The 27296-nt window shown below is 38.7% G+C and overlaps 8 protein-coding genes and 1 long non-coding RNA gene across 9 annotated transcripts; 6 read left to right on the plus strand and 3 right to left on the minus strand.

Moving 5' to 3' along the window:
• Positions 1-3774: 3774 nt before the first annotated feature.
• LOC123003002 (protein terminus) lies at positions 3775-5216 on the plus strand. The gene has a single exon (XM_044393989.2). It carries the CDS (start codon positions 3907-3909, stop codon positions 5191-5193), a length of 1287 nt encoding a protein of 428 aa, XP_044249924.1. The 5' UTR covers positions 3775-3906; the 3' UTR covers positions 5194-5216.
• Positions 5217-7605: 2389 nt separating this feature from the next.
• On the minus strand, positions 7606-8922 carry term (terminus). Its single transcript, XM_017138086.3, has one exon. The coding sequence runs from the start codon at positions 8913-8915 to the stop codon at positions 7629-7631; it is 1287 nt and encodes a 428-aa protein (XP_016993575.2). The 5' UTR covers positions 8916-8922; the 3' UTR covers positions 7606-7628.
• A 2093-nt stretch (positions 8923-11015) lies between these two features.
• LOC138913161 (uncharacterized) lies at positions 11016-11739 on the plus strand. Its single transcript, XR_011418802.1, has 2 exons — positions 11016-11151; positions 11371-11739. It is a non-coding gene; the product is annotated as an uncharacterized lncRNA (long non-coding RNA).
• A 2155-nt stretch (positions 11740-13894) lies between these two features.
• LOC108054661 (prolyl 4-hydroxylase subunit alpha-1-like) lies at positions 13895-15936 on the minus strand. Its single transcript, XM_017137745.3, has 6 exons — positions 15720-15936; positions 15388-15669; positions 15132-15331; positions 14469-15040; positions 14262-14409; positions 13895-14205 (listed from the first exon to the last, which is right to left on the minus strand). The coding sequence occupies exons 1-6, from the start codon at positions 15923-15925 to the stop codon at positions 14183-14185; spliced, it is 1431 nt and encodes a 476-aa protein (XP_016993234.3). The 5' UTR covers positions 15926-15936; the 3' UTR covers positions 13895-14182.
• A 121-nt stretch (positions 15937-16057) lies between these two features.
• LOC108054564 (prolyl 4-hydroxylase subunit alpha-2-like) lies at positions 16058-17995 on the minus strand. Its single transcript, XM_017137633.3, has 5 exons — positions 17778-17995; positions 17414-17698; positions 16528-17353; positions 16315-16480; positions 16058-16258 (listed from the first exon to the last, which is right to left on the minus strand). Exons 1-5 carry the CDS (start codon positions 17978-17980, stop codon positions 16125-16127), a joined length of 1614 nt encoding a protein of 537 aa, XP_016993122.3. The 5' UTR covers positions 17981-17995; the 3' UTR covers positions 16058-16124.
• Positions 17996-18177: 182 nt separating this feature from the next.
• Positions 18178-20211, plus strand: LOC108054362 (prolyl 4-hydroxylase subunit alpha-1). The gene is made up of 8 exons (XM_017137311.3): positions 18178-18374; positions 18427-18732; positions 18786-18985; positions 19045-19160; positions 19215-19640; positions 19695-19733; positions 19850-20015; positions 20071-20211. The coding sequence occupies exons 1-8, from the start codon at positions 18190-18192 to the stop codon at positions 20148-20150; spliced, it is 1518 nt and encodes a 505-aa protein (XP_016992800.2). The 5' UTR covers positions 18178-18189; the 3' UTR covers positions 20151-20211.
• On the plus strand, positions 20212-22424 carry LOC108054140 (prolyl 4-hydroxylase subunit alpha-2). Its single transcript, XM_017136995.3, has 6 exons — positions 20212-20482; positions 20542-20844; positions 20916-21100; positions 21153-21787; positions 21926-22091; positions 22147-22424. The coding sequence occupies exons 1-6, from the start codon at positions 20259-20261 to the stop codon at positions 22224-22226; spliced, it is 1593 nt and encodes a 530-aa protein (XP_016992484.2). The 5' UTR covers positions 20212-20258; the 3' UTR covers positions 22227-22424.
• Positions 22332-24693, plus strand: LOC108054217 (prolyl 4-hydroxylase subunit alpha-1). Its single transcript, XM_017137188.3, has 7 exons — positions 22332-22543; positions 22601-22752; positions 22828-22978; positions 23035-23231; positions 23290-23813; positions 23900-24065; positions 24130-24693. Exons 1-7 carry the CDS (start codon positions 22332-22334, stop codon positions 24207-24209), a joined length of 1482 nt encoding a protein of 493 aa, XP_016992677.2. The 3' UTR covers positions 24210-24693.
• A 262-nt stretch (positions 24694-24955) lies between these two features.
• Positions 24956-27070, plus strand: LOC108054431 (prolyl 4-hydroxylase subunit alpha-1). Its single transcript, XM_017137514.3, has 7 exons — positions 24956-25182; positions 25238-25383; positions 25446-25596; positions 25651-25847; positions 25909-26552; positions 26611-26776; positions 26830-27070. The coding sequence occupies exons 1-7, from the start codon at positions 24971-24973 to the stop codon at positions 26886-26888; spliced, it is 1575 nt and encodes a 524-aa protein (XP_016993003.3). The 5' UTR covers positions 24956-24970; the 3' UTR covers positions 26889-27070.
• Positions 27071-27296: the final 226 nt, after the last annotated feature.

The raw sequence follows: 27296 nt of genomic DNA on the forward strand, positions 1-27296 counted from the left end.
TTTTAAACGATGTATAGCACATGTCGGTACCTTTAGTAGTGCAGAACTTACAAACTAACGAAATTTAGCTATTTTTAGCTTTTTCCCGCTAAAGTAGCGGCTTTTTCCAAAAGTCGTATAACAAAAGATTCCTATATGGAACTCTTAAGTGCAAATTTACTGATTCCATGACCCTAAAATACAGTTCGGATACTCTCCCACAAAATTCAATACTCAGGGAGCGTTAATTGTTCGAGCTGGCAAAAGTGGCTATTTTCGAATAAAAATAACTTTTAAACGTGACTTTTTACAGTAATGTGTTATATACCAAAATTTAAGAAATCTCAAGGGCTATACAGTTTAAGGTTTTAAAGAAAATCGTTAGAGCCGTTTTTGAGAAAAAAAAAAAAAGCTAAAAAAAAAAGTTTTAAAAAATTGTCTCTTGTTCATATTTTTTTAACTATTACATTTACACAAATTGCATATAGAAGGCGTTTATAGCATTTAAAAATACCTTTCAAACGAGATGCAGCACAAGTCTGTAGCTTTAGTAGTATAGAAGTTACGGCTTTCCGATTTTTAGCTATTTATAGCTGTTTTCCCGCTAAACTAGCGAGTTTTTCCAAAAGTGGTAGAACAAAAGTTTTTTATATCGATGTGATGAACGTCATATAAAATTTTCAAAACTTAAAAAACATGTTTTGGACAAACTGACAAACAGAATTAAATTTTCATTTTGGGGAGACGAAGAAAATCTTATTTTGGCTATAACTTTTGAACGGAGCATCGGATTTTGACAAATGACCCCTCATTCGACGAGTATTTTCAAAAGGAATACAACTAAAACATTGCGAGGGGGCATTTATCCCCACCGGCCCCAACAGCTCCAAATTTCGAAATTTTCACTTTTTCACTTTCACCGCTCTCTCTCCCAAGCCAATTAATTTTCTTAAAGTCTTGGTATGCAATCCTTTAAGTTTTTGCAATACCATTCGATAGGTGTATCATTCATTATGATCGGACCATCACAGCAGATTTTCATTTCTTCGTGTATATATAGTAGTCGCCTTCGCACACTCTCCTGGTGCGCTTCGTCACTACATGGACTGCCGTCCATAGTGATACCTTGTATAGAATAAAACGGATCGAAGGATATTCAATTATTAGTTCCGAGAATTCAGCAAATGAAACATTTTAATATGCAACTGAAATTGTGCTCAACAGTTTATGACTCAATTAGCATTATTCATTCCTTTAGCACACGAGTTGGTTTCTCCTCTGCTGCCATCGATTTCCTAGCCAATGTGTGAAAATGTACCAAAAGAAAGCAAACTATCAACAGCTCAATATGTGTACAGGACACTTGTTTCGGATCCTGTCCTTAGGGAGCTCTAAATCGGAGCTGGGGAAGATAAAAAATATGAGTAAAGCTCGCAAAATGTCAACACACTGAGATGCGATGGCAGAGGAGGAAGATAAACCGAATGCACAGATTTCATCCAGCTCAATTTTGCAGGATTTGCCGGATCGCCAGGACCTTAAACTCGGACACGGACAGGTGTCCTGGCCCGTCCATTAGACGACCCTTAGCTGAGCTTTTAAGCAGCATGCCCGGAAGGCTTTCACTGGAAAGGAGTTCCTAGCTCTGAACTGGTGGGGCTGCAGTTCGAAATTTGTATGACCCGGATACGCTTGGTGTGAGTACGGGTCGATATACATACGAGCATGGAGCACGGGGTCCCCGCCATCCATCTATCCGTTGGGCATCTGGGTGTCCAGTGTCCAGTGTCCGGTGTCCGGTTGATTGCTCGTCAGCTTCGACTGGCGTTTGGCTTTCGGTTTCACACTGTGCAGAGCAAATAACATTTTTACAGTCGGTCTTTGATTTGATTTTGAGTGCAAACCTGATGGATGCGGATGGGTATCCGCCATCGCCACCGCCCACGGCAATGGAACCGATGCAAAGTCAGTTGAAGTCACCACTTTGCCTGCAACTTTGCGGCCATTTTTATTTACCAGTGGCAATCCTTTTTGCCATACTTCTTCGGGCTTCACTGCTTTTCGGGCCCCATCACAGCTGCCACCCCCCGTTCTGCATCAGACTTAATTAAGTTTTGTCCTGGCTGCTCTGTGGCATTGTTTACATGCCAGCCAAATGGCCAAGCTGACAAAAAAAAACACACAAAAATAGAAAAATAAATAAAAGCTGAAAAGTTGAAAATGTGCAACAAAGTATGGGGGAATCGTAGGACGCCGAATAGTGTAGGCTCTTAAGGTGTTTTTGAATATTCAAATATATCTGATTTCAGACATTAAAGTAGAATACAGATAGAACAATTTTTATTTCAAAAAGCCATACAATAATGTTTTCTTATATCACAATCGAAATTTATTTGTTTGAGACATATTTTAAAAAAATGTTATATTATTTCGTAAATTCCTTATTTTTACCTTATAGAATTCGCTTTGATTTTTTGGCAATCTTTATCTTTTCAAGTTTTTGTAACCTTGGGATTGATTTATATAGCATATTGGATATTGCTTGTGCTTTTTGAAAATTACCTACTTTATGAAGCCCAATAAGTTTATTTAAAAAGATAAAAATAAAACGTATCCAAATTGACCTTAAGTTTTAATGTATTTAATAATAAATAAAAACACATGATTGCGTGCCCATATTAAATGCCCTGACACTCCCCTTAAGAATTCAGTGCAACGAAAGCTAGATGAATGGCCATGAAGCGAGCAAAACTCGGTTAAATAATCATTGTCTACTTTCGCTTTAAGCACCTTATAATTGCCTTTGTTAATTTGCGAGCATATTTCACTGGGAAGCAGCTTTAAAATGCACCGAGTGACTGAGACTCTGGGGCAGGAGGAAACCGAACACGAAACCAAAACCTAAACCAAAGCGGAAAATGAAGCGTGAAAAGCGGAAACGGAAATTAAGCGACTGCAGTGGGACTGGAGCTCCACAGCTCCAGAGCTCCAGATCCTGTGGCAGGACATCGCCGTCGCCATTGTCGCGTCACTTGCCACGCGATGGCCATTGTCCAGTGGCCTCCTCCTCCCGCTCCACTGACCATTGTGCACTTGGTTTTTCCGCGGAGGAGGCAGCGGCGACGTGGAAAAGGCTCAATGGGAAAGGCGGACGGAGGCGGTTTCCCCGGGCTCCACTGTACTGTCCGCCCTGCGTTTGACTGCTGCAAATTGCACGAGGTGGTGGCGCACTTTGTTTATTCTCCCATTCGTTGATCTTTTTGCCCTCAGCCACTTCAGAGAAGTAAGGATGTGTTTGCAGGCTTTAAGGCAGCTTCAACTAGTTAAAATTGTGTGAATAAGTATAAATGATTTAACAACCACTTATGGATAATTAGGTTTTTTATCATTTATTAATAAGTAAATAATTTGGAGTTACATGTATTTGTATGTATTTTACTTCTTTTGGGACTGGGCTATTGCCTTAACTTTTATTTCACAAGCTATATAACAGCACTCTAATTTTCCAGCAATTGGTAAAGTACCTAAAAGGATCTGGAATTTTGCAATAGCGCGAGCCGATATAAGATTATGTACCTTGGAACTTTTATGATCACACAGCAGCTGTCCGCATAATTAGCACACCCTAAAGGCCTTAAATATATCAGGGATTAGGTAAAGGGAAAGTCCCATATGCAGATGTTAACCCTATACAAAAGTACCTGCGCCAGGTAAATGCACAGACTACCTGTTACCCTCTAGTATTTTTTCTTGTATAAAAGCCACTCCGACAAAGTGCTTGGTATCAGTCAGCAACTGCATCTTGTCCTAGACACATCTCAGTAATTCTGAAACATTTGCGAAGACCAATTTTTAAAACACCTTATATATTGAACACCCTAATTGAAGAGCTATTTAAACCACTACAACAGCTTACCTATCGTAATCATGTTCGACGACGAGCCAATCTCCAGCTTTGTGTTCAGCAACGATGAGACGACGCAGACCTTCCACCACCAGTGGTTCGCCCAGGGGCAGTTGCACGAGTGTGCCACCTGCTACAGCTCCATCGACGCCGATGAGCCGCCCTCCCAGCATTGGCTGCGCGGAGGAGAGGCCTCCCAGGGACTGCAGCTCACCAAACAGCAGCAGGCTGTCCTGGACATCATCGAGGCGCGCCAGATCGAGACCTTCTTCTTCTGCGACGAGAGCTCCAAGGACAAGCTGGACCACTTTATGGGGGAGACCTGTGCCCGGGGAATCCCCGAGCTGCTCCGCTGGATGTTCCAGAACAACACCGTGGCCGTGGAGTTCAACCTGGCCTGCTACGTGAACGCCATGGACCAGGTGCTGATCTTCCAGAGCGGATCCCTGAGGGTTGACCACCACTACGACGTGGACGAGTCCGTGGGAGTGGTCTACGAGATGCTGATGCAGAGGATCGAGAACTACCTGAACTGCAGCAGTGAGTACGGGATGGCCGAGTGCAGCATCACCAGGCTGAAGGTCCAGGTCAGGAGGATTCGGGTGGATGCGGAGAGTCAGCCGGCGGAGTCGCCCTTCTTCGCCCTGCCCCTGCAGCTGAAGCAGGAGGAGGGTCTGACCACCACATCCACTCCTTCCACCAGCGAATCCGAGTTGGCCAGCCTGCGCTCCGCCTACCTGAAGCACTTTCGCGAGTGCAACGGCTACTTCCCGCCCAACATGCGGGTCAATCTCTACGGACTGCAGCAGTGCAAGACCACCAAGGAGCTGTACGTGGTGCCCTACCACGTGAGCGAGACCCTCCAGCAGCTGCCCAACAAGAACTTCCTGATCCTGAACAACATCATGGGGCAGTTCCAGCGGCTCCACGAGCTCTCCACCCCCGTCAAGTCCATCGAAAGGGACCCCGCCAGCTCGCCCCTGAAGAACCTGCACTGCCGAAGGTGCCGCACACAGTTCTCGCGGAGCAGCAAACTGCACATCCACCAGAAGCTGCGATGCGGCCAGGACTTCTCCGTGGACAGCATGCACGCGGACATCGTCGAGATCTACGAGCAGTGCCTGCCCATCTCGAGGAGCGTCTTCCAGCACGCCTGCTACGGCATCACCAAGCCCAAGACCGTGATGCGGAAGGGTCAGTTCGTGCCTATCGAGTGCGACTGGCGCAGCGAGAGCTCCGTGAAGGTGCAGCACGGCCCGTGTGTCGTTATCAGCAACGCCCAGCACAGCAGCCCCTGTAAATTTTACTAAATAAACAATAACGTTAAGCACAAGTATCTTTCTTTTTTTTTTAACTATGGGGGAGAATATTTATCATACTCATGGATCTGTAATTGTGCCCATTGCTCAGGTGGAGTTTTGAAACAATTCAATGTCATTAAGAAGTACAAAGACTAAAAGCTCAAAATTTTAACGAGTTTGTAAGGTGAAAAATTTCAAAGTTTTTACTTGGGGTAAACCATATTTTTATTCGACTTCTTAATAGTATTCGGCACGCCAAAAAACCTGACTATTCGTAAATAAGTCATTATAAATTTGTCAATATATTTAGCGACTTATCTTTTTTCAAATCTGTTTCCGAAAGTCAAACTGAATTTTTGTCACGAAATTTTAATTATTTTTAAATTTATCTTCTTGTGGTAATATTGCATTGATTTTTTGTACTATTAGACTAATCGGATAAGAAAACTTTTAAAAACACAGGGCGGCAACACTATTGCTTTGACCGCAGCTGTATACTTTTATGTTTTTTGTCTATGCTTTCTAGAATTTTTTTCCTCTTAAAAAATACCAAAATTATTCTGCTTATGTATCTTTTAAAAAACTTTAACATTAAAACAAACCATGAATACGTTTGCCCCGAACATTGATGTCCTTGTCTCAAGAATCCATGCGTCGGATAACTTTTGGAAAACACAGTTTAACTTGGGAATTCGTAACGAATTCAAAAATATAGCATCCTTCAAGGTAAATTTTAGATGTTGCATAGTGTAAAAAGTTGACAAAACTTTTCCATTTAGATCGTACATTGCACAAGCCTAGACATAAATAAAATTTGTAAGTTAAAATAAATATAAAAATGTTTTCCCTTAGTATCAAATTATTTTTATTTATATGTAACTTAAAATATAACATACGTTTTTATTATTTTATATAAATACTTTTTATAGTCTTTTTAAAAAAGCCAAAGTCTTAGTTTTTGGTGTCCTCTTAAATTTTTTATCGCCCTGCAATGTCGATTTTAGTGGACTTTTGAGTAGTGCGTTGACTGTCCTTAAAATGCTGATAAATAATAACGTGCTTTCACATTTTCCAAATTTCACGTTGTACGTAAGGGCTAGTACTCAACCCAACAAAAAGTCGTCCAAAACAAAAACTTCATATTAAACAAAATTTTTTTACGTTGTTTTTCATATGAAGTTTTTTGTTTTGGACGACTTTTTGGTGGGTTGAGTAAACAAAAGAACTCCACGTCGCCCGTACAACGTTATAGCTCTGAGATTGGGTGTTCTACGAACTAAAACAATACAATTTTTAAAAATTTCGTTAGATAACACCAGCTTACAAAAAAAAATCGATGAAATATACCATCAATGAAACCTTTGTTTGCCGGTAAGGTACGTCATCCTGATTAAGAAAATTACACTTAAAATTTTTTTTATGGATACAATTTTTTTTAAGTGTAAAAAACGTTTTTGACACTTTTTTAATTTCTAACTTAAGTTGTGGTTAACCGATTTTAACCATAAATGACTCATTTAACAGTTAATAGAATGCCCTCCAACTTTCTTATACAGTGCATTGAGTTCCTTTCGTTAGTTTAGAAGCTACATTTCGTCAAAGTTGTAAAAGTGAGAAAAAATGCAAAAATGCTGGCATAAATGGCATCGTTTAAAATACACTCCTAAAAACCGAAATTAGTTGTATAACTAATTTAGTTCGACTTTCGGAAACAGATTTGAAAAAAGATAAGTCGCTAAACACTACTGGCAGAGAATTTTCCCCAAGCTAGCAAAAATTCGAGCTGAGGAAGTTTGACTGCATTTAATAATGAGCAAAAAGAAACGCTATATTCGAGTGCCTCGACTTCAGGATACCAGTTATTTCTTTATTAATTTCAAAATAAATATATTGTCAAATTTATAATGACTTATTTACGAATAGTCAGGTTTTTTGGCGTGCCGAATACTATTGGGAAGTCGAATAAAAATATGGTTTACCCCAAGTAAAAACTTTGAAATTTTTCACCTTACAAACTCGTTAAAATTTTGAGCTGCGCAGGGGAGCCTCTACAATTTGTTTGGTGAGTCCCAACCTTGTTGCTTTCATAGTCTTCCAGACCTCAGCGTTTATCCGGAAGGACAGACGGACAGTCTGTCATGGCTTGGTCGATTCTGCTTGTGATCCTGATCAAGGATACATATAGTTTATGGAGTCCGAAACGCTTCCTTGCACTTGTTACATATGTACTTTTCAACAAATACAATATGCCCTATTACTCTACAAAGAAAGGGTATAAAAATTGTACATTTATGTCTTTAGTCTTTGTACTTCTTAATGACATTGAATTGTTTCAAAACTCCACCTGAGCAATGGGCACAATTACAGATCCATGAGTATGATAAATATTCTCCCCCATAGTTAAAAAAAAAAGAAAGATACTTGTGCTTAACGTTATTGTTTATTTAGTAAAATTTACAGGGGCTGCTGTGCTGGGCGTTGCTGATAACGACACACGGGCCGTGCTGCACCTTCACGGAGCTCTCGCTGCGCCAGTCGCACTCGATAGGCACGAACTGACCCTTCCGCATCACGGTCTTGGGCTTGGTGATGCCGTAGCAGGCGTGCTGGAAGACGCTCCTCGAGATGGGCAGGCACTGCTCGTAGATCTCGACGATGTCCGCGTGCATGCTGTCCACGGAGAAGTCCTGGCCGCATCGCAGCTTCTGGTGGATGTGCAGTTTGCTGCTCCGCGAGAACTGTGTGCGGCACCTTCGGCAGTGCAGGTTCTTCAGGGGCGAGCTGGCGGGGTCCCTTTCGATGGACTTGACGGGGGTGGAGAGCTCGTGGAGCCGCTGGAACTGCCCCATGATGTTGTTCAGGATCAGGAAGTTCTTGTTGGGCAGCTGCTGGAGGGTCTCGCTCACGTGGTAGGGCACCACGTACAGCTCCTTGGTGGTCTTGCACTGCTGCAGTCCGTAGAGATTGACCCGCATGTTGGGCGGGAAGTAGCCGTTGCACTCGCGAAAGTGCTTCAGGTAGGCGGAGCGCAGGCTGGCCAACTCGGATTCGCTGGTGGAAGGAGTGGATGTGGTGGTCAGACCCTCCTCCTGCTTCAGCTGCAGGGGCAGGGCGAAGAAGGGCGACTCCGCCGGCTGACTCTCCGCATCCACCCGAATCCTCCTGACCTGGACCTTCAGCCTGGTGATGCTGCACTCGGCCATCCCGTACTCACTGCTGCAGTTCAGGTAGTTCTCGATCCTCTGCATCAGCATCTCGTAGACCACTCCCACGGACTCGTCCACGTCGTAGTGGTGGTCAACCCTCAGGGATCCGCTCTGGAAGATCAGCACCTGGTCCATGGCGTTCACGTAGCAGGCCAGGTTGAACTCCACGGCCACGGTGTTGTTCTGGAACATCCAGCGGAGCAGCTCGGGGATTCCCCGGGCACAGGTCTCCCCCATAAAGTGGTCCAGCTTGTCCTTGGAGCTCTCGTCGCAGAAGAAGAAGGTCTCGATCTGGCGCGCCTCGATGATGTCCAGGACAGCCTGCTGCTGTTTGGTGAGCTGCAGTCCCTGGGAGGCCTCTCCTCCGCGCAGCCAATGCTGGGAGGGCGGCTCATCGGCGTCGATGGAGCTGTAGCAGGTGGCACACTCGTGCAACTGGCCCTGGGCGAACCACTGGTGGTGGAAGGTCTGCGTCGTCTCATCGTTGCTGAACACAAAGCTGGAGATTGGCTCGTCGTCGAACATGATTACGATCGGTATGTTATTAGGCTGTTGTAGTGGTTTAAATAGCTCTTCAATTAGGCTGTTCAATATTAAGGAGTTTTAAAAGATTGTTCCTCACAACTGTTTCAGAATTACTGAGATGTGTCTAGGACAAGATTCAGTTGCTGACTGATACCAAGCACTTTGTCGGAGTGGCTTTTATACAAGAAAAAATACTAGAGGGTAACAGGTAGTCTGTGCATTTACCCGGCGCAGGTACTTTTGTATAGGGTTAACATCTGCATATGGGACTTTCCCTTTACATAATCCCTGATATATTTGGGGACTGCTAACCATCAGGACAGCTGCTGTGTGATCATAAAATTAAGTAAGCTTTATTAGGTAAAATCGGGACTCTAGGGCTAAAATTTCTCTAGTCTATCTGCCATCTTTAATATAATATAATATAAGCTGAAGAGTTCTATTTGGATATTTTCTTTAAATTTTTTTTTCAAGATTTGTAGTGTCATAAATGCAGTGTTGAAGATTGAAGAACAAACAATTCGCTTTTCCCGAATTAGCCCCACTTCGCACCGCAAACCATTTATTGCGGTTTTATTTGCGCGGCACAAAGGATAAAATTGATAGAACAACGAAAAGTCAAAACTAACTGCTGTTCGCCTTTTGTTACCTTGCAAATTAGTTAGCGGTTTTGAAGTGAAGTTTAATAGAAATGAGAATAATATTATTGGTCATTTTAGTTATGCTTTTAAAATGCTTTGACACCACAACAAACCAAGAATCCGGTTGCCTGTAATACCGCCGGAAAGGTCGGCATTTTTTAGCATTTTTTTAACTTTAGGTCCAGTTTTTCAGAATCCTTGCGTCGGGTAACTTTTTGGAGAACGGAGTTTAATTGGGAAATTCGTAACGAATTCAAATTTATCAAGGTAAATTTGAGATGTAACATAGTTTTATTACATAAAGTCTTAAAAAATTGTTGTTAGGCAATATCGAATTAAATTGACTTTAGCATACATTCCCTAAATACTAAATAAATTTTTCAACGCACAAAATTAATAAACATAGGACAAAAAGTATTTTTTAGTGAGGGCAACGACAGAATAAATTTCACCCGGGGACGAACTCAAGTGTCACAACACGTAAGTCAACACGTGGAAATTGGATTATTAGAGCGGCGCGTGTGTACACATGGTACAATAGCAGACGAGGGATCCGGCAAATTGGACTGGAAGTACTCCAGGACGACGACAAATGTCGATTGGGTAACCAACGAGGCACAAAACAAGCATTCTAGGAATGCGGGCCCTTTTAAAATTCAACACGGAGAACACGAAGAATTCCAGGTCAAAGCAGCCTTGGAATTCGCTTTAAGAGGCATCCATAATTCAGTCAACAGGCGGCAAAGCTCAAGAATTAAATTATTGTAGCATGTCTTTGGATCTTAGCAATGGGTTTTATATCAACATGTAAAGGTTTAAATTGTTAATCTACCAACCAACGGACTTTTTGTTTGAAGTAATAATTTTAAATCTCTAAATTCTGTATTTTAATTATTCACCCAACAAAGAGGTTCATAATTTTTTTTACCTATATTGGATTTTAATAGCTTATTGGTTCTCGAAAAACTTATTTTAAAAGCAGGCATTTGGAGGTGGTTAGAATTAAGATAAATTATTAAGCAATGATAATAATGTTTTCCTAAAAATGTTAATCATAACATTTGTCCAAAGTAAAAATGATGTCCTTTTTAAACTGTGTATTTTGTATGGTTCGGTTTCCTATTAACAACTGTAGCCCCCAAGTTGTGAGACCATTTAGAACTATGGCTAGACATTGGTCATTGTTTTGATTGCCCAGACGGCAATCGCAAGGACAGCAAGTGCGAAATATAGGAGAAAAACCATAGCCTTTGAGCTTTAACTTTAAAGTCATTTCGAAAAGTGCCGAGACTGTCAGATCGCATATCCCAAATCGATTTTTTCCTTCTCGGTTATGTTTTGGTTATAAATTACAAAGCGAAATGACATGTCGTCCCTCGTCAAAATCGCCGACGCTTAATAAATCGTGTGCAATTTACGCGTGGCTATTTTTTGCACTCTGCGTGGAACTCATTATAGCCGTCACGCCCTAATCCCAAAGCGTTGTAATAATAATTCAAATACGGCGGCACATTAGTTCCGCCATTTTGAGCAGCCAGTGTACAATAAACGATGGACCAACAGGTTGTGACAAGTGGATTTGGTCCAGACCGGAGGCATGTACAATTTGTAGACACTTCATAAATGTCGGCGAGAGTTATTAAATGGGTCTTTCAATCGAATGTGGCACTTGGAAAAAATCTACGAAGCCATAAACATTAACATCTAAGAATATTTATATTAATATGTAAAATTTATTCGACGTTTATATTTACAAAAATATCTAAAAGATTTTTTAATTTTATTTTAATTATCATTTTAATATTATTTTATAGCTTTGAAGTCTGATTTTATTCCGAGTGCATGGGAAAATGATTGATTGTCCATGGAGAAGGGAAGTAGAATGGAGGCCTACTCAGAATCGGAAGACATGCGCCCATAAAACGTTTTCGGCAAAATGTTCATCAAGTAGCCATACAATAAATAATAGAACAGTCAGAAACATTTGATGGAGAACCATAAAAATGCAGCTCACCCCAAAAGAAGCAAAGAAGACTACACCAGCTCATTCAAATTGTAGCCATGTACACATAAGGAGCAGACAAAAGACATAAAGTAAATGAAGCGCCTCGCAAAATGCAGACTTCAGATGAGTAGTGGCAACTCCCAGACGATGTGACGAGTATTTCCATTCTATTTCCATTTGCACATTCTCGTAACTCAGTTGCCATTCAAAGGCGAAGACAGAGCCCGTCGAAATCGAAATCAATTGTTACACACAATGAAAACAGTTTTCCTACACAATAAATGCTTACCGCACACATTGGGATATTTGGCACACTGTGCACTCTAATAAAATTATTTTCACAACAATGAGTATATTTAAAAAAAAAATGCAGTTTACTTGGGTTATATTTTAGCAATTAAAAAGTCTTACGATTTAAAAGCAATCAAACTAAAAGTAGACATTTACGGCATTTCAGAATAAACGTTTTGAAAAAACTATCGTTTGCGAATTAGTTTAAAGGTTTATCACTCATACGCACTGTTGCCTTTAAGCGAGTTTTTGAAAACATATTTGGCACATTTTGAACAACCATGTAAAGGGGTAAAAATAAGATTTATTTTGTTGGCTGCTTATTATTTTTATTTCATTTGCTAAGAACATTTTAAAGTTTACATTTGCTACTTAGATATAAAAATGACACAGAAATCTGTTCCTCTTCCTACGAGTTTTAAATAATGTTTAAGTACTTAAACTAAATTTAAAATCATAATAGGGTATATGATAAAAATAGTAAATTATATTAGTATTATATTACTATAAAAATAGTAAATTATTTTAAATTCGAGACAGCTAACAGTGAATTTTTCTCTGAGTGCAAGTACCAAAAAGCAAAAGAGTCCCCCAAAACATCTCTTTCTTTAATATAAAAATAATCATTTAAGCAAGATGCTAGGGACCCAATCTTCCAGGTTATTTCGGCTGGCGGCAGTGGAACAATGGACTGTTGGAGGAGTGAATCGTATGTGAATCGAATGGCTGACTGACAAGTTGTCGAGATAAGGTTTACCATCAATCGCTGCTTGGCAGACTTTGGCAGTGCTTAACCTTGAAACGTTCGAATTCACAATGGTTACTTTGTCTGGTTTGTTTGGGGTGTATGTCAAGACAACTGTGCAGGATTTGTGTTTCAATAAGTGGATAATTTTCAATGAACACGCTTTGCATTTTTTGATTTAAAGTTCATTGATTCAAATTAAGAGATTTAATACAGGACTACGCCAAATTCGTACAAGCATTCCTTAGCTGATATAAGATTAAAACCAGGATTAGAATATTTCGAAATAGATTTAAGAAAAGACAATAGGATTGTAATATTATAGTCTACGCACACACTGCGCAGATTACATTCTTTACATTTTCGTATCAATACGAGTTCCTGGTTGTAAAAAGAGAAAATTTTTTATATTTCACAAAAGCCAAATGGACAATACACCCATCCAACCATTGGATTCTTTCAGCTTCATTTTCATGAATACAGATTGGGTGCAGTGACGCAAATCAACGAAAGGGATAGAGTAAGGCTTTCAGACGAGTGCGCAAATTTTAATACCCATATGAATGAAAATGTCGAAATAAAATCCGAGGCTGCGGTGAAACAACATAACATCACAATCAAAAGGCAAAAATGAAAATTAATTTTTGCCAGGCCTTAGCTATGATTAAGCCAAGGATTACAACGAACGTATGCAAAGGAAATATCTGAAAGGAGGGATTCGCGAAAACAAGGCAACAAACAAATGACGAATTGACGACTTGTCAGATGGAGGTTATTAGCATAAATTGCTTTATAATTCCAAGGATTGTTTGCCGAAAGCATTTTAATCCGCATACGATTATCACATGCTTGTACATTTGATTTTCCATGGTCTGGCAGTCATACTTCAGCTCATCTCGGCTCAGACAGGACCCCTAAGTGATTTGTTTATTCAAGAGGAATTGATTGCACCGAAATCCGAGGCAGACAAAGACAAACGCTGCCAGCTGTGGCCCGAGAATCCGATTTCGAATCAGAATCACCACCAAAAACTCCCACTCGCACAACAGCACAAGTGTAAATTTGCCATTTTTATGGTTTAAGTGTCGCGTCATTATAATTCAGTCGAACATATATGGCACTCGAGCCATTCGAATGGTTTATGGTAGACACATTAAAAGTTTGTTCCAAGTGAGGCAGCAGCACATGTTTGCCTTAGAAATATATCACCCGAAAGGCAATCAAGATGAAATAACATAAAAAGCAAATAAAGAACTGGATAATGCTAAAAAATTTAATTCGAAAATTGCACACACTCTTTTTACAGGATACTACTTTAGAACACACTTTATTTAATTTAGGAAAATTATTCTATAGACTTTATTTAGATTATATAAATAAATATATAAAGTATTGTATTTAAATGTATTTTTATGTATTTAATTCAATAAATGAAAAGTGTATGTATTCGGCTCGGATGTATTTTACTTCGCTATGACATATTTATAGACTTGTGCAGACTTTAGTAATAACTCTGAAAATGACAAGCGTTTAAATTGTAGTAAACGTATGTTCGCAAATGTATGTAAGTGATGGAATACAAAGGTCAGTTCAGCACTTTGTTAGACACTAGAAAGAAGATAAAAGTGTCGTTACGAAATAATAAATAAGTCCGGTTAACTCACCCCACATATTTCCTTTTAGGATCGGGCACTGATGATATATAACACTGTCTTTGATATTTTCCCAAACTAGCATAGAACCCTTCCTAGGTTTTACTTTTATCTGTCTTGAAGGAAATACTATTTCTCCGCCCTTTTCAGCATTGCTCAACTAAAAATGAATAAAATATATAATAACACATTTGGTAAATAATAAATTAATATCCTTACAAATATCAAAGCGTTTACGTTGTCGTAGGTCGTGGATTTGGCTGTGTCATCTGGATTATAATTTCCAGCCATACCATAATTAATGACCTCCAGCATTTGATTTCCCTTCGCTCGGAATCCTGTGACATCTAATATCAGACCATTAATTTTTCGAGCAATATCATGCGAAGAGCTGGAAAGCTTTGCGATTTTGCAACTGCAGTTCCATGATAAGTGTTCGTTACGTTGAAGTTTTGGTCTGGACGCGTCCTTTAATATTTCTATATCCTTTTCACCAAGGAAATCATGATAAATACTGATTTCTGTTTCCATTGACAGCTCCTCCATTTTTAAGGGCGCCAATTGTAGGAATGGCGTCCAATCTACAAGATGACAAAGAAGATTTGTGGATTTTTTCCGATAACGTTTTGAGCATATTTCTTTCTGAATCTGATAATCTCTCCGCGTTTTTGTAAGTTCGGGTGGACTCGCTTGCAAATGTTCCAGTTTTTCCAGTTGCTTCAGCATATAACTGTCATTGGGAAGAATCGAAAGTAGCTCTTTCGCGAATTTAATAGCCTCCAAGTAACGCCCTATAATTAAACAAATAGAAATAATAAAAATATAACATTGTAAACTATTTAAGATACGGATTTTAAGCAAATATAATAACAAGTCACTTACCAAGACCCTTGTTGGCCTCCATTAGATATTCCAACAAGTTGGGATATTTCCAAAGCTTAATTTTTAGCTCGTCGGGATTTGGATGGTTCTCGTGATAATACAAAGCCAATTGAAACCAGTTCTCCGATTCATTGTAATGTTTTAAGTATTGGTGCATTAGACCGAGTATTAAACATTCATCAATACTCCAATTCTTGAGACTGAAGATGTTCTAGACAATGTATTCTTAATTATGACGGATATTTTTTATTCTTACTTGTAATCTTTTCCATCTAATATGCCTTCTGCCATGTCATAGGGATCCAAATTATATACTGTTTGAAGTCTATAGATAGCACCCAAAGATTCCTCAAAGTCCGTAGAAGTTGGTTGCTGTATCAATAATTCTTGAGAAACCGAAATCTCTTTGGTGCCCAGTGCTTTTTTAAATAATTGTAAGTACTGAGGCCAGTCCTTGTAAACGTGTCTCAGCAGCTTAAATCCAAACAATAAGTTATGAGCCGGGGCTTTTAACAGATCTTCCGAATGCTTAATGGCTCTACAATTAAATCGTTAGATTTGTAAACTAAATTTCCTTATTTCACTTACAGATTTATTTTTCTTAAGTGCGTCTTTAATACTTCGTTATAGCTCTGCAGATTGTTTACTTGGGTTTCTTTTAACTTCAACAATGACAATTGGGATTCTGATGATATTGCAAAGTCATGAGACCCTGGAGCGGCTACAAACTGCCCTTTAACTTGCAAGCCAGCGCCAAAAGTTAAGACTATAAAGAGAAGCAACATTTTAACCATGACAATAACTTGTTTAAACTATTCAAACAACTTCAGAAAAACCAGTCCCTTTAAATTCACGGTGAAAAGCCTAATTCGTAACGCATCATGGTACATTTTGCATTAATTTTAGTACTCTACTTCGTTTAGATGTACAAATAAAAGAGTAAAAAAGAAAATTTACATATTTGTCTAATTAAATGCAAGTTGTATTAATATTTCATATTGAATGTTCTTCAAAATTGAAAAACTTGTTTTTAACAGCCTTATAACTGTATTCGGGCACTGGCTTCATCTTCAATGGACAAGGTCGAACAAACATTTGGGGATATTCTCGAAACCATTTGGTGGCAACTGAAAACCAACAAAGTGTAATATTAAATAGTTTCTTAAAATTTCCAATGACTTACTCCATTTATCTCCCATTAAAATGGGGCAAGATATATGTGTAGTTCTCCAATCACTGGTACCATTTAGTAAAATATTGTACCACACCAACAAGGATCCTTTTTGCGTTTGGACTCGTAGATCCAAAAAGGGAAAAACAGTTTCACCGCCCAGCTCCACATCACTTAGCTGAAAAAAAAGGTAAGCAAGTATTATGATATCCAATTAAATCTTACATAAAAAAGTGCTGTAATAATGCGGTTGCCAGTTTTCCAGAATTCACATTCCACAGTTTGCGAAGAGTCCTCGTGTTCATACAAATGCCCAGCAATGCCATAGTTGCTAATTTGAAGCTCCTCAGACTCGAAATCACTTAAGCCTGTGGCATCCATAACACGTTGGTTCATATTCTTCATTAGGCTATGATGAGCACTATCCTTTATGCGCATTGTTTTGCAAGTGCGCAGGCTAGAATAATCTACGATTACCTCATTTGTAGAGGTGTAAAACTCGCTGCGTTTTAAGTGTGGACTCGATAGAGCCTTAAGCAAAACAATTTCATCATTATGAATAAGATTGTGATAAATATTTATAGGTGGATCGAGGTTCAACTCTTCCATTTTGATCGGTGCCAAGCGAAGAAACGGCGAGGAGAATAGAAGATGGCAACGCAAATATTTCTTAGCGGGATACTCCATGCGACAAGCAGGTTTAAATAGATATTTACTGGGTTGTTCCGGTGTTACATACTCGGGTGTCGAACTCAAGTTTTTGAGCCTGGGAATCTGTTGCTGCCAAAAAGTGTGGCTACGATTAAGGGCCAACGCTTTTTCAGCATATTCCAAAGCCGCCTTATAGCGTCCGGAACTCTGAGCCGCCTTCATTAGCAGTTTCAAAATAAAATCGTCGGATCTTCCGAAGACATCAAACAGCTTCGAGGTTGGATCACTATAGTACTTTTCCAAGGCCAGTTGAAACCAACGTTCTGCGCTTTGGAACTTCTCGTCAAGATAATTAACAGAGCCTACCATAAGACTATCCATAGCATTAAAATGTTTGCATCTATAATAATAAATGAAATCAGTGTTTAGGTAGGTGAAATGCAATAAAAATCACACTCACCTGTACTGCTTTCCTTTTATCAAACCAACTGACATTTCAGCCGGATCGAGTCTGTAAGTTGACTGCAGGCGATGCATGCCATAAAGAGCCTCGTCGTAGTCAATTTTCGTGGGCATAATAGGTCGTAAGCTTTGTAATTTGGAAATTTCCCCTAATCCGGGTTTCTCCTTTAAGAAATTCAACCATTTTCTATAGTCACAATGCAATACGCGTGATTGCTTAAAAGTGAAGAAGGGATTTGACAACGGTTTGGGCTCTAGAAAATCCTCTAGTTGATTAATCGCCCTAAAAAGTTTTATTTTAAATTAGAATTTATTTAAATTAGAATTTATTTAAATTAGAATTCTAAAGGGTTGCTTCTTACATTTTGACTTTCGATAAACGCTTCGTTAAAGCACTGGCATAGTTCTTTAGGTTCCCAGTTGCCTCTTCCTTCAGATTCAACAATGGCATCATGTGCGCCTGGGATATTGAATAGCCATGCGAAACTTTCGGTGGTTCTACTAGTTTTCCAATGCTTAGAACAATTCCATAAAGTAAACAAATAAAAACACAAGCCCGAAACATGGCAATAGCACACTTAAACTGACTTTGAGGAAACATAAACTAGGTAGAAAGCTAATAACCTTGTCCAAGTGAATTAATTAAGCTTGTCAGGTCCAAACACGTAAATAATTTCCTTGACAAATACATAAGTTATGCCCTTAATTCGCTTTTTTGAAGGGGTATGTATGAAAATGAAGTTAGTTAGTTATTAACTGACAATAGAAGAAAACATGTTTATAATGTTATTAGTCTGCTTAAATGTAGTTGCTCTTCCAGGGGGACTTTTTGAAATGGATACCGATCCAGCCATGTCTATAGCTGGAATGAAAGGTCTTGTGGATATGGAAGGTTTATTTATAAGCGAACTAGGGAACTACGAAAAAGCACTAAAAGACAAAATCGATACGATAGAGAGGTGGCTGGAGTTAGCTATGAATGTATTTTATTTCAGTGGGTTATCTTTTTAGCTTTCTACAAGATGTACAATCAAAACGAGACATTTCCAGGAAAAATCCAGAAGAATTCGTTGCCCATCCACTCAACGCGTTTTCCCTTATTCGACGAATGCACGAGGATTGGACCCACATTGAGTTATTTATGTCGGAAAAAGTAGGCTTAAACCATCTTCAAGCTATTGAAGAAGGATTAGATGAAGCACAACCCACCGATAAGGATCTAAACGATGCCATTAATGGAATCTTATTTCTGAACCGATTTTATAATCTACAGCCAGTTGACATAGCCAAAGGGTTACTAATGGGACAACAATACAAGTAAGTAATGAATTGGATTACAATTTCATTTTCCTTAAATCATTATTTTACAGCGCCCATTTAACTACGCTCAATTGTCAGGCATTAGCCAAAGCGAACTTAGATTATAACTATGATAGGGATGCTATAAATTGGTATGAAACTGCTGTAGGACAATACGATGACAATCGAGATGGCCAAGTCTACAGGGAAGTATTTGACTTTACGCTGCCTGATTTATACATAAATTACACCTCTACTTTGGTTATTAAAGGTATGTGAGCTTAATTAAATTCAATAATTTACCAATTATCTTAATTTATTCTTGAAAAGGTTTCCGGAAAGCCGCCTTAAATATACTTCGGAACGTATCTGATTTAGATGCTAGATTGTGGTTACTTCAGAAAGAAGTCTATGAAGTAGGTAAAATAGATGTGCCAGATCCCACGGTAAGACTCATAATTTTAAGTAAATATATACCGTAAATGCATTTTCTATGCCAGTTTCTTGTAGAGCCATGGATTGATCATAATGGTTGTCAAGGACTCTGGGAGACCAGAAAGTATTTAAGTTGTCACTATGAAAAAGGAACTTCAGATTTCCTTAGGATTGCCCCACTCAAAGTCGAAATCCTAAGCGTAGATCCCTATATAGTAATCTACCATGATGTAATTTACGACAGAGAAATCTCGAGAGTCAAAAATAGTTCACTCCATTCACTCAAGAGCCCTTCGCGATACCTAAATGGTGATGACTATAACATTAAATTTGCTAGGATCCACGAGGAGCTGGAAAGCCCGCTAAATAGGCGGATTAAAGACATGACAGGAGAGGAAGTGAAAGAGGATAAAGATTTTCTGATAAGCAATTATGGTATCAGTGGGTTTAGAGACTATCATATTGACAACCTAGAAGTTCAGGATCAAACAGTAAGCAAGAAATATAAGATCGAATTTGAGAGTAAAATATGACTCGTCTTTTAGACAGAACTTGGCGATCGACTAACAAGTATTGTTTTCTTCGTAAGTATAAATAAAATATAATATGGTAAACTAATATACGAATAATATTCTTCTCAGTTTTAAATCTTATCAAGCCACTCAAAAAAATAAATTTTATTTGTTTTTGAATATTTTAGATAAGCAATGTGTCCCAAGGAGGTGCCATCACTTTTCCGCGTTTAAATATTACAGTTTGGCCACAAAAGGGCAGCGCATTAGTTTGGCGAAATCTGAATCACAGCATGCAGCCCATCGAGGATCTTTTGCATTTATCATGTCCGGTTATAGTGGGCTCTAAGTGGAGTAAGTTAAAATTAAATTTAATTAGTGAATTTATTAAAACAAAATTATTTTCTAGCTCTCGTAAAATGGTTGCACGAAAAACCTCAAATGTTTTTCAGACCGTGTAAAAAAGAGTACAAAGAGTTCAATATATAAATCCCATGTCTAAAGCATGAAATTATAAGCGTTAAATAAAAAATTTCAACAAAGTTTTCCGTATCCCTGTGCAGTGTCTCATTACAATCTGTTAAAAGCTGTTAAAAAATGCTGAATGTTTCAAAACTTGTTTTTCTGCTTGTCTTAGTCCAGCCCAATTTTTCAATGGAATCGGATAAAAATGAGAAAGATTGGACTTCGTTATACAATGAATTTCATTACAGTTCCTCAGTTCAGGGACTAGTAATGCTCTTACAAATGGAGCAAGAGTTTATGCAGAATTTCACAATCTATGCTAATGTCCTGCAGGAGAAAGTGGACAACATGAACAAGTGAGTTGTATTTTCACAGCAATAAAATTCTATATTCTGCATACTTACATTTTTCTTAGTTACCTAGACAATTTAAAGCGTCCCAGTCATAATACTCACAATGAGAGGGAGAAGTTCGTTTCCAATCCGCTTAATGCCTTTGGATTGATCAGAAGACTAAATCAGGATTGGCCGAAATGGCAAAACTATGTTCAACAACCTTTGGGCCTTGTAGAAGACAACGCAATGCAAAATATCCTGAGTAAAGCCCCTCATTCCTTTGACATGAACGAAACACTCAAGGCAATGCATCGTATTGAGACAACCTATGATCTCCAGGCAAAAGATATAGCAAATGGACTTCTGCAAAGCACACAATTCAAGTAGGTCTGAAAAGAAAAAAGCACAATTTTTAAAGAATATATAAATTTATGGAACTCTGTTTTTTTATCAGCTATAAACTTGCATTCGGGGACTGTTTGGCATTGGCTTACCATAAGTTTGAGATCAAAGATTTTCATCGAGCACTTTTATGGTTTCAAGAAGCTTTGAGTGCAAACACAGATCCGAATGAAGAGGTCATTAATGAATTATTGGGCATCAAATTAAAGGACTTTGCCATTTCCATAGCTACGCGCAGTGAGTAAATTTATTCGTAAAAATGTAGTTATGTTAACTATTCCTTTTGCAGGCATTTATTTGTCAAATCAATCATTAAGTAACGATACCATCCATAAATTAGTAATTACCCAATTAAAAGATGCTAAACCAAAAGATTTAGAACAATTGATCATCTCAAAACTGAAACTATGGGATAAGGAAAAAGTTACTGACTCTGATAAATTGGAAGCTGATCAAATCGCACATAATATTGGATGTCAAGGATTGTTTCGAAAGAGGACCAATCTTGTATGTCGTTACAACTCAACCACAAACCATTTCTTAAAACTAGCCCCCCTAAAAATGGAAGAAATAAGTCGGGACCCTTACATTGTATTGTACCACGAAGTGCTATCGGACAAGGATATCGAGGACATGAAAGGAGCGATTAGGCAAATGAGCAATGGATGGACAGCGATAGAAGATCCCAAGGAAATTGTGGCTCGCATCAGTTGGACAACGGAGGAATCTCCATTCAGGGCACGAATCAATCAACGCATCTCCGACATGACGGGCTTTAAACTGGAGGAGTTTCCCGCCTTACAACTGGCCAATTTTGGAGTGGGTGGATACTTCAAGCCGCATCACGACTATTTTACAGAGCGTTTAAGAGACTATGATGCCAACAATACTCTGGGCGATCGAATTGCAAGCTTTATATTTTACGTAAGTGCACTCAAAAAAAAAATTTAAGAAAATCGCCTATGGATTTGCATTACTTAAATTCAGGCGATTCATTTTTTGAGTGTGCTAAATTTAATTTCTAAAAATATTTTTGATCAATTTCCTTTATCTTCTTGACAGGCTGGAGAAGTATCGCAGGGTGGACAAACCGTATTTCCAGATATCAATATAGTGGTAGAGCCCAAAAAAGGCAACGCACTATTTTGGTTCAATGACTTCGATGATTCATCACCAGATCCGCGATCTCTCCATTCGGTTTGTCCTGTCATAGTCGGTTCCCGATGGAGTAAGTATTATAGAAAAAACATTGTGGGACCCCAGAGTTAACTGTATAATTTCAGCGATTACAAAGTGGATACACTACAATCCGCAAATATTTGTAAAGCCCTGCAGTCCAAGGCTGATGGAAAGAAGCTCTTAAAGTGTGACGTGTTTCTTGGCTGACGTGCTCGATTTTCAGGCATAACAAATTTATTAGAGACGCTACTTCTTGTTAGAACTTAGTTTATTATTCCAGTCAGTCAAAATGAAAAGCTGTTGGTGCTCGCTTATGTTTATACTTTTGTGGAGGCAAAGTATTGCCGATACTGAAAAGAATAATAAATACAATGACAACAGCGTTATATATAGCTCTTCAATCACGGGACTTTTGGAACTATTGGAAATGGAGCAAAATTTCATGGAGAATATAAAGGCATACACAAACAAAATGGCCGAGAAAGTTAAAAACCTGCAAGCGTAAGACATTTTTGGTAAAGGAGATACCATTTCTAAAGATCGGCAAATTTCCCACAGATATATCGACTCCATTGACTTTGAAGTCAAACAAAGCTTAGAAGATCGTGAGAAATATGTCGGTAATCCATTGAATGCTTTTAGTCTTTTGAGACGGACACATCAAGATTTACCTAAATGGCACAATTACTCACAACAGATTGTGGGAATGGGTAAGAATATTAATAATTTTTTAATTTTTAACTTTATTGAAAGCCCTCAAATAATTAATATATCATTTTATTAAGAGGAACTGTATGTCTTAGAAGAAATCGTATCTAAGGCCCCGGATAAAAAGGACATGGAGTATTCCTTGCGAGAAATGCATCGGCTGGAAAAGATTTACGATCTGGAGGCAACGGATTTAGCAAGAGGTCGGGTACGGAATATAGAACACGAGTAACTAATACCTAAGACTTTTGAAAAAACTAGACATTATTAGTATTCTCTTGCAGCATTAAGCTTACCGTAAGGGATTGCGTTGCGTTGGGTGAGCACAAATTGAAAGAGGATGACTTTCATCGAGCTTCAATGTGGTTTCGGATGGCCATAAAACACGATCCCGAGGAAAATGCAGAGATAATAAGCCATATTCTCGGAGATCCCAAGGATAGATTGTTTATGCAGTACGCCAATTCTATGATCATATTTGGTAGGTAGTGAGTCCTAGGTATATTATTAAAACTCAGCTCTCCTAATTCGATATTCAGGCATGATCAAGTCAAATCCTTTGCTGACCGTGGCAGAAGCTAAGGAAATATCCTACGAAGCCCTGAACAAATCCACTTTAGAAGAGGTGAAATATCTTATAAATGAGTTGCTTAGCCAAACTGATGAGGAAATAGTGTGGGAAATGAACGCAAATAAGACAGCCCCAACGGAATATGAATTGGGATGCCGTGGACGGTTTCCCAGCCGGAATAATCTAGTTTGCAGCTACAATTTTAACAACTCGGAATTCCTACGAATAGCACCCTTAAAACAGGAGGTTATAAACTTGGATCCCTACATTGTATTATTTCACAAAGTTATCGATAATGATGAGATCGCAAAGCTCAAGCAGAACGCGAAAATCAACCACCCCGAAAAACCCATTTTTCGACACATAGCCGACATGACCGGCAACAGTTATCAACTAAAATATGACCTAGAAGTATCCAATCACGGACCAGAATCCTACAATAAAGGGGGCTTATTTGTAAAGTCTAACCGAACGGGAACATTACTATGCTTTGTAAGTACCTTATCTATCCTAACAATGAACCAATTTAGACCTGAATGCACCCTAATAAACAATTTACCTCTGATATTCAAAAACAGCTTGACAATGTGGAGCAAGGAGGTGCGACGGTATTTCCAAAATTGCAAGTATCTGTGTTTCCGCAAAAGGGCAGCTGTTTGTTTTGGTATGATACATTCGACAATGGAAGTCCAGATCCTCGCATGGAGCCGTTGGAATGTCCAGTTCTTCAAGGAAATAAATGGGGTACCTGGAAAAAATGGTTATTTGTACAATCAAATTATTTAATGTACTTTTCTTAAATTTTCAGTTATTACAAATCATAGCTCGCAAATAACTGTTGACCGATTCGTGCGGTCCCCAAATAACTGTTTTTCTCTGAGACTTTGAGCAAACAATCAGAGAGCAACCGATTGAATTGTTCGTACAGAAATTTTGCTCGCACTCAGCTGACGAGCAGTTTTTTCGGCTTTCTTTTGCTCGGCTCGCTTACAGACCGATTGCTCCTGAACGACGTTTCAAAAAGTCTTTTGCGCATGTGTTAACGTTAACGTGCTTTGGCGATATTGCTCTCCCTTTCACTCGCACGTACTTTCAAAGGGAATACATTGTATAGTTGTATTAGTGAAAAGACTTTTTGCGATGACTTTTTCAGTCAATCGGTCTTTTAATAAGTCTCCCTGTGCGAGCGACATTCGTATCTCTCATTGAACGAGGTTCGTAACAGAGCGTCTCACGAACAGCTCAACGTAAAAGGCTCAACCGAAAACCAAAACGAAAGGAAACGAAGTGTGCTGCGCAGAGAGAGAACGAGGGGCATGCTATTTTTCGGTTGTTCTCGGGAGTAGAGCGTAAGGAAAAAAACGGTTAACAGTTATTTGCATGCTTTGTTACAAATCGTGTGCATATATAAAGCAACCAACGCAACGATATCTTTATATAAAATAAGCTAATATTTTCAACATTTTAAAATAGTTTTAAATACAAATTTTACAAAAGAAATTTCAATAAAGTAAACTTTAGCCAATGATGGCTGGGAAAAAAAACTAAAACATATCAAATCAATTCTGCCAATTCCTACCTTTGAAAATCAAATTAGCTCTAAGGAGACCTACAATTGTTTCTCTGAACTGAAATTCTCTTTAGTCAAAATGATACAGTGGTCTAGTTTACTCACAGTTCTCCTGTGCTTAATACCAATGGTTGTTGAAGGTATCGAGGATAAGCTCTACAATGAAAGCAATGAACGATACAGCTCATCTACTGTGGGCCTTTTAAAGCTCCTGAAAGTAGAACAAGAGTTTATGGATAACCTCATTAACTACGCATCTCATCTAGAAGACAAAATCCAATTGCTTCAAAGGTAAATCAAATAAATATTATGGCTTGAAGCGTTAGTGAAAAAATTCATATTTTAGGTACTTGTCTGCTATTGGCTATGAGTTGAGCCTCAAAGACGGTGTGGAATATGTTTCCAATCCTTTATATGCCTTCTCGCTTCTACGACGCACCCACGAGGACTTGCCAAAATGGTACGAGTATTTTAAAGAAGCAATTGGAAAGGGTAAAAAGTGTTATTAATTATTAATTAATTTCAAGTCCCATTTTAATTATAATTATTAATAGAGGAACTCAGTGTTTTGGAAGATCTTGTTAAAAAGGTACCAGATAATGTGGATTTACATTCGGCAATGCAGGGAATTCAACGTATAGAAAGAATATATGAGTTAAGGATCGATGATATGGCTCAAGGAGTTCTGCAGGGCATGCAGTACAAGTAATGTTAAATGCCATTATAGTTATATTATTTTAAAGGAAATCTTTTCTGTAGTATTCGACTTTCTTATCGCGACCTAATTGCCATGGGTCATATGATGTACAAACAACGTGACTATCAAGCAGCTGCCAAATGGTATCGAATGGCTTGCAAACGTGAACTGGAAGAATCCGATGAGTTATTGAACGAGGTTTTGGGCAACCCATCCGAATACCTTCATCGCCAATACATCAAGGCTCTGTTTGTATATGGTAACGCATTTCCATTAGCTTATCACACATTTCACATTACTCAACTAATAATTTAATTTAGCTAGTAGTATATCAGACCCGTCAAAGACTACCGAAGAAGCCTTTATTACGGCTGAGAACTCTATGGCCGAAACCAGTAAAGAAGATGTGGATAATTTAATTTTTAATTTGAATGACCCCGAGAACGATCTTGTGAAAGAGCAACAACTGTATCTAACAAAGAGGCGACCGTCCAACTTTGAAATCGGATGTCGAGGACTCTATCGCCGAAAAGCAAACCTTGTGTGTCGCTACAAATTCACTACGACCCCATTCCTGCGATTGGCTCCTTTGAAATTTGAGGAAATCAACTTGGATCCCTATATCGCAATGTATCACGAAGTTCTGTACGACTCAGAAATTGAGGAACTTAAAGGGCAATCGATAAACATGATGAATGGTTATGCAGAAGAGAGAAACGGAACAGAAATCAGAGAAACAGTCGCCCGGCATTCCTGGTGGTCTGATACATCTTCACTGCGAGAGCGCATCAATCAGCGCATAATTGATATGACGGGTTTCAATTTCTCAAAAACGGAAAAGTTACAGGTCGCGAACTATGGAGTGGGCACATACTTCAAGCCGCACTTCGATTACACCTCCGATGGATTTGAAACTCCAGATGCTACTGCTTTGGGCGATCGTTTGGCTAGCATTATTTTCTATGTGAGTTTACTCTATTACATGATTGATTGCAATTGTTTAAAAAGTTCTCATTTTAAAGGCTAGCGATGTTTCGCAGGGTGGGGCCACCGTTTTTCCAGAAATAAATGTTTCGATCTTCCCACGAAAGGGTAGCAGTTTGTACTGGTTTAATTTGTTCGATGATGGAAGGCCTAATGTTAGAAGTCAACACGCGGTGTGTCCTGTAATCAATGGAGATAGATGGAGTACGTTATAGAGTAAATTTATGTAATTTACCCTACGAACTTTTATTTTTCAGCTCTCACGATGTGGGTCCATTTATTTCCTCAAATGTTCACTATGCCATGCAAGTCCTAATTCAAGATCTTCACGAACAATAAAATGCAGTTATTGTCCATTTTTACTTCAATTGCCATCATAGAAAACCATTTCCAATATACCATGAAATTGCCGCTTTGTTTAATAAATCAAACAAAACGAGTATTTCGTCAATTGTGACGACAGCACATTCAGCATATAAAAGTTCCGACATTTATGACAAAAATTTATTATACGATTCTCTAAAAACAAACTCTTTTTTATTTATAAACGGAAGTATCACGGAAGTATATACATCAATGCAAAGAACCAAATTTTCCTTTCTTACTTTTACCTTAATTTCTCCTGAACAAATCGATTTTCGAAAAGTCTTATTATCAGAATTTAAAGGTTCGGTCAGACTACACTGTGCAACATTTTTAGGGTTATAAAATGTAACCGCAATTT

This window comes from Drosophila takahashii, chromosome 3L (assembly GCF_030179915.1).
Source record: "Drosophila takahashii strain IR98-3 E-12201 chromosome 3L, DtakHiC1v2, whole genome shotgun sequence".
Classification (NCBI taxonomy): domain Eukaryota; kingdom Metazoa; phylum Arthropoda; class Insecta; order Diptera; family Drosophilidae; genus Drosophila; species Drosophila takahashii.